Below are 6,645 nucleotides of genomic sequence, written 5' to 3'. Positions count from 1 at the left end.
AATGCAGCCTTTGCCTTGCATCACCATGTTTCTCCTGATAGCCAGGGAGTCCTTTCTCTCCTCATTGGCGAAAGTACTCAATAGTTATTACAACACGCTGGACCAGAAAAGATTTAAAAAGAGGAGGAGGGGGGAGAAAAAAAGAGGAGGGGAGTGTTTTGTTGGTTTTTTTTTTTGGTGTGTGTAAAAAGTACATCTTAAATATAGAACAAGGTAAATTGGTTCCAAGAAAAAAGAAAATAAAAATATGTGCTTTGATCCACACAATCTGAAAGGCGGGTTGCGGTGCGTTGGTAACCCTGGTGTTATTTATGGCCATTATCCTCCCATCTACACAGTTGCACATATCATTAAAATTATTATTTTTTTTGTTTAAAAAACCCCCAAACAACAAGAACAACAAAAAACCAAAACCAAAACCAAAAAAACAAAAACAACAAAAAACCAGGCACTTCGTAGTTAGTCGACCGTTTGGTTGGTTTTTGGTTTGTTTGGTTTTTTTGGCTCGCAGCGGTCAGGCCGGCTAGAGAAGAAATCTCAGTAGGGCCTCCAAACGGACTCATCCATTCTGCCACTAGAATTCAAGACGGTTGGGGAGCTGCTGTGGCTGCCATCCGCCTCCACACCGTCACTCTGGTTGGGCAAGTTAGGGTTTAAGAGCGTGCTGCCGTTGGCTGTGGTGGTGCACGGTGGAAGCATCCTGGAGGGGGAGCGGTCCCCTCCTGGCACCATGGGGAACTGGTATGATCCTGACGAAGTGCCATAGTAGAGATATGGAGTGCTGCTGGTCTGGAAAGGTCCACTTTGGTTTTGGGAAGAGCCGGGGTAGGGTGGTGGTAGGTAGGTGTGGTAGTGAGTGGTTGCGGACATACCCAGTGACATGCCTGAGGTGACTGGCGGTGTATAGGTAAAGGTGGCTGGATAGTGCATTCGTGGGTTGGAGAAGCGGCTCTCAGTGAGGGATGAAATGCTTGTGAACTGCCTGGGATCTGAAAATGGGCCCAGCTCTGAAGCACCTAAAAAATTATAACAAAAGACGGGGGAAAACAATTCTGTAAATACCATTTTTTGTATCAAATGATGATAGACTTTTATTTTTTCTAAGTAAACCCATTTCTTTTGGCCCCCAAGAGAACAGCAGATCATATCAAATAATACATTGCAAGGAACAGAGTCATACACCTGTCTTCTACAAGTGCTGGGCCAAACTCATCCCTGGTCTAACTCCACCAATGCCAATGGAGGGAGCAGCATTGCCAACCTGGAACGTTCAAAGATCACAAGTCAGGCCGGAAAAAAAAACTAAAACTCTAAAAAATTGAAAGATTGAAAAAGAGCCAAAAAAATAAAGGTGGATTTGGAGTTCATTTGGCTTCTGGGCTTTGAGGGTTACATGTCTCTACGTTTTTGCTACAGCCTCTCAAGAAACTCAGGTCTGGTTGCACACGAAAGCTGAGATTCCGACCTCAGTACACGCCGTCAGGAGCTGGGTTTTCCAGAACAGCCTAAATTACTGTGCAACTTGTAATAAAACTGCAAGAGTTGGCAACACCGACCTAGTTGCATCACTGACACCAGGGAGTTACACCGGGGGTGACTAAGCCCCACTTCTTGCCTGAAATCAATGTATGTAGGTGAGAATCTGTTCAGCTATTTCCTATGGCTGAAAAACATTAGTTGCTGCATCTGTAGGATGGACAAGGCCAGTGAGCTAGTAGTGAAGATGCTAATCTTACTTTTCAGTGCAGCCGATGGAAAATTACAAGCCCAACACTTTTTCTGCCACTGAGAAAAGTTGTTTTCATATGCAGTCTTTGCAGTCTGGTTGAAAAAAAAAGACCACAGAGTTTATGGCTACTGTGCATGTCTGGATGGTAACGCTGTGAATTGGAGTCTAACGCAAAACAGGGATGGGTAAGCTCATTTTGCCTAATTTCTAATCCCACATCAAACACCCGAAGTTTTGGAGCAGAACTGGAAAGCAAACGTTAGTAGCTTGGTGATCTTCTTAGAAGACTGTGGGATGGACAGGAGCAAAAGAAAAAGATGGTGAAAGCTTGTGTTGAGAGCCAGAAAAGAGGAAAACAAAGAGGGTGTGGGAAAAGGGGAGAAAGAGAAAAAGCCTAGTGAAGAAACACAGCATAAGAGGGAGAGAAATGCATCAGCCACTCTGCAGTAGATACATATATACACTTTTACAGAGAGCAAGCTGGAAAGAGCAGGGTATAAATACAGGGGAAAAATAATTAAATCAAATAGGCTCTCTCTGTACTTCCCAGCTGACACTTCTACAGCTTTAAAGTCCTCTAGACCAAAGGGTTCACCCATCTCTTTTTCCTTGAAAAGAAAAAACTGACATGCCAAACACTGAAACACACGGTGTATCCTCAATGTAAGACACAGCAAGGCTTTTCCTTGTAGACAGACTTAGGATCTGACCTGCTGACTGCTGTCTAAAAGTCCCCCCATCCCTTGGCCCCTTAGAGCATCCACAACAGTGGTTGCTACCCTAATCCACACACTCAACAGCCCTTGCCACCTTGTGTGGCACATTTTGCAATTTAGATCACTGTCCTCTCCTGTTCTATCAGCTCATTTGACAAACACCTTCAATATAATATCAGGCAATACCTAAAAGCAGCAGGGAGGCAAAGCTCAGGCACAGCTTGGGTTCAGGCTGGAGGACCTGGACCACAGCCAGCCAAGTGTCCAACTCATGCAGCCTGAAGCCCAGGGATTATAATCTGCCGTTTCAAAAGAAATTGAGTACAGAGCTTTAAACGGGCAGTAAAAGCCCATTTTAAACTCTGATGACAATGTGATTACTATTATCTTTATCTGGAACCGAATCAGTGACCTACGGGTGAATGGGTCTGTCTCCATCATCAACCCTTCCAACCACAGCACCATGGAATGTAATATAACTTGTACCTTTACAGCAAACACTCCACTACTTGATGCAACTTCTTTCGTTCCCAACTGCAAACAATAGCCAGAGGCGATACCACCCAGATTCAAAGCTGTAATTTTGGAACACTATCCTTTATATTGTGAACAGGTCTGATATGTATCTGGAAATATAAGGTTAGAACATAATTTCCCCAGCTGCTCAAAATACTGAATTTCAATCTGCTACCACTTATATTATTTTTTTTTTCTTTCTTTCTTTCTTTTTTTTTTTTTTTTTTTTTTCCAGTGTTATTGCAACTCTTTCAACATGAGCAGTTGCTTTTAGTTTACCCTGACAGAAGCTAAACAAGACTTTTACAATCAAAGGTAGAACTGGTATGAGTGCAAGGGTGTAGAAGAACATTGGCATTTTTTATTTCTTTGCAAACAATACTTTTTTTTTAAAAAAAAAAACCCAAATTATCCACACAGTTCTACACATTAAAAGGCAATCTCCCTTTCAGGGCTAGATCCAAATATTATCTGCATGGGTGCTGCCAAGAGATCATGTATGTGTTGAATGACTGGGAATCTGCACACTACACAGGCATTTCTAATGTGGGGCTACAGACCTCCTTACATCCCCTAGTAAATCCACACCTGTTTGTTTTACTGTTGCTTGTAAAGCACAATCCTACTTACCCAAAGGCCAAATAACCATAACCCTTTCTTATCTCCTTCATGGCTGTGTCTGCATGGCTCCTGCACACTCACTTCTCCAACCCCCCTTTTGCCCAAACACTTTTTGCTGTCTCCATAACTCCCTGCACTCAGTTGCGATTTGTTCCCAGCCTTCTGTATCTCTGTTGTGTAAAGGTATTTTTGGAGATCAGAAAAAAAATTCTGTGATGCCTGGTCTAAAACCTGCTTTTTAAGTGAGTCCAGAAACTTTTTTAAAAGTCACCTCTAAAATTCAGCTTCTTGCCTTCCTCACTGCTATGCAATCTGCTGCATTTTCATCCTCCTCCTTTCTCTGTGCTACCTCCTTGTGTTAAGGCTGATTTTGGTTCTAACTTGCAAACAACAGATGCATATTCATTTATATATGTTTAATTCTTTGCCGGACTGGAAAGATAAATAGCTCTTTTGGGTATGGCACCCATCTCTTTATATGTTGTGCACAAATAGCAATGTTGATCAGCAATACAGTAACATGACAGTGCAAGTAAATAATTTTTTTATTCTTCTCCCCAGCAGGATTAAAGATTTATGCTAATTGTTCCTCCATCAGAGCAAGAAAACAATTTGCATCTATGAATTCCCACTCTCGTGATAGCTTGTATTAAACGGGTGAAGCACAGATCCTCCACCCTACATGGTGGCTGCATGATTGTGAAATCACACTTCTGTAAAGAGATGAGACTTTATTTGTGCCACCAGAAAAAGAAACATGGCAACAAGCACACCAAGTGATCTTCTTTCCCTATGCAGTCTGATCAGCTCACCATGCTTGACAACAAAAAAATTAAAACAAAAAAAAAGAAGAAGAAAAAAAGAGTGTATTTTTAAAAAACACCCTTTTTCATTTGAGAGAGCCCAGGTTAAACTGCTTCTAAATCTTCTAAGTGATTCCTCCCTACTGTAACCTGGTACTCAAGTTTTCTGAGAGCAATACGTTTAGAACAGAAGAGTGGTCATGTTAATATGCCAATATATATGCTAACATCCCAGATTCAAGAATATGCTCCAGTTTGTTTCATATTTAGAATAAGAACAATTAAAATTCCATGTGGTTTCACTTATTTTGATGCAGAAGCCTCATTAAAAACCCTAGACTTGGGCATCTGCCAGCAGCCAACTGAATGGTTTTGCATTCGTGCTTAAAAAACAATTTTACCTGTTGCAGTTTTGCAGCTCTACCGTCTCCAGCTGAATGCCTACTGTGGTCATTTCTCTTTTTTTCAGTTTACAGATGCCAGCTAATGCCAGTTAATGTTCATTTCTCAATTAATAAGCTGTGCTTGTGGTTTGCAGAAAACAAGGTAACACATTTCTGCCAGGTTTACAGCACTTTGGTCAATCACTTCCAGTTATTGAAGATCATAATGTACCGTGGATAGATTAACTCCTTGTGGGTACAGCAAGCTGACATCTACTTTAAAAGGTTATGGGATAATTTTATAACTGACAAATATCTCAGTTTGCTTTGTCATTTTATGCTATCAGATCATGACCAAAGAAAAAAATTCCTTTGGCTTAATGCATATGTCCCACTGGGAAATATCTAGCACATCAAGTCAATGAATAAACACTGAATACCAGAGAACAGATTGGTGCTATATTCAAAGGTCACTGAATAGTCTGTCTCCAGGAAATTCAGTTACATGTAGTCAAATATATTTACCAGTAGCTAAATTATTCCCTTTTGTTTTGGAATATTTCAGTGTTAAAGGATTCGCTGAAGCAGATACCAGATTTTTTGGTGTTTTTTTTTCAATATTTCAGTTCAGGCTGGGACGTAGCACTAACTGATCTATTAGCATTGTTTTTTCCTTCCCTGACATCTTTGTCTATGAATTGTGAGTGCAGCTTGGATTACTTGCAGCTGATAATATCACCTCGTATGAAGTATGCCACACACTTCACATGATGAGACAATTTTCAGTCTCTTACAGCTTTGCCAAACTTTAAATGTTCTGGCTGAAACAGTCCATGCTGGGCGTCTGTCTCAGGCTAAATTGTGATTTATGCATGTATTTGTTTTTAAAATTTCAGCTGAAACTCTTCTGCTGGGAAAAATATATTGTTTTACTAATCTTAAACTCTGAGGAGCCGTCCTTTGAAAAGCTGTACTAGTTCCATGCTTTGAAGTAAGGACTTGAACTTTGGAATAGGAGTGGCTTTTGTGTGAGAGATGTTGCCCTGAAAATCTAGCCAAATATGAACAAATCCCAAGCATTCTGACTAAAAATGGGCAGAAGAGTCTGTGCCCCTACAAAGACACTTGTACAAAGACTGGAATGAAATCCAGGAGTCCCAAGTACCAGCATTTTTTGAAATGATTGCAATCATTGCTGAAGCACAGGGAAATCCCCACCAATCCCCAGCCTCAGTTGAGAATGGGTCCATTGATGGCTCCATTCACTGGAATGTCCTGCAGAAAAGGAACTAAATCATGGTCCACATGGATATTTGCACGATAGTGCAAATTAAAATTTGGGAAGGCAGGGTTACTCAGGGTTTGCTTTTTTTAGAAATTTGAGAAACTACAAACACAACTAGAGGAAAAAAAAAAAAAGGACATTATTAACATTACCACGTGAAGAGTGAGAAAGGTAGGAAATGTCAGAATTGAAGTTACTTCTCCATAACACTATGATACATCATTCAGTTACAGGGGAAGGTGCAATTCCTTTTACATGAACCGTCCTGCAGGCAGCACACAAGCTGACCTCCTCTGGACATGTCTCAAGCTGAGGAATACACAAGACTATATATCCACCAAATCCACTGCTGGAAGAAATGAGAAGAGGTGAAGTGAACAAGACGAGGGACACTCCATTATTTTCCTGGACAAACAGGATTTTGTACGTGTTTCTGCCACACAGCTTCTACGTGACTCAGTTGAAATCCATCCAAATCACATTATTATTTCTCTTGTTCTCTACGCCCGGCAAAGATCTTGTTTTCTGATTTACATGTGAGTGAAATATTCTGAAATATTGTTGCTGAAGCCAACAGGACCATAGGTCTGAA

General features: G+C 40.9%; 1 protein-coding gene across 1 annotated transcript in view; it reads right to left on the bottom strand.

The window, feature by feature from the left end:
• Window positions 1–537: 537 nt before the first annotated feature.
• Window positions 538–6,645, bottom strand: part of RUNX2 (runt-related transcription factor 2) — an 81,135-nt gene continuing 75,027 nt past the window's right edge. The window contains exon 6 of the mRNA XM_010004912.1: window positions 538–1,016. Coding sequence (XP_010003214.1) covers window positions 538–1,016 — 479 coding nt within the window. The remainder of the gene's footprint in view (window positions 1,017–6,645) is intronic.

Source organism: Chaetura pelagica, unplaced genomic scaffold (genome assembly GCF_000747805.2).
Source record: "Chaetura pelagica isolate M959 unplaced genomic scaffold, ChaPel_1.0 scaffold99, whole genome shotgun sequence".
Classification (NCBI taxonomy): Eukaryota; Metazoa; Chordata; class Aves; order Apodiformes; family Apodidae; genus Chaetura; species Chaetura pelagica.
This window is presented reverse-complemented; position numbering and strand designations above follow the sequence as displayed.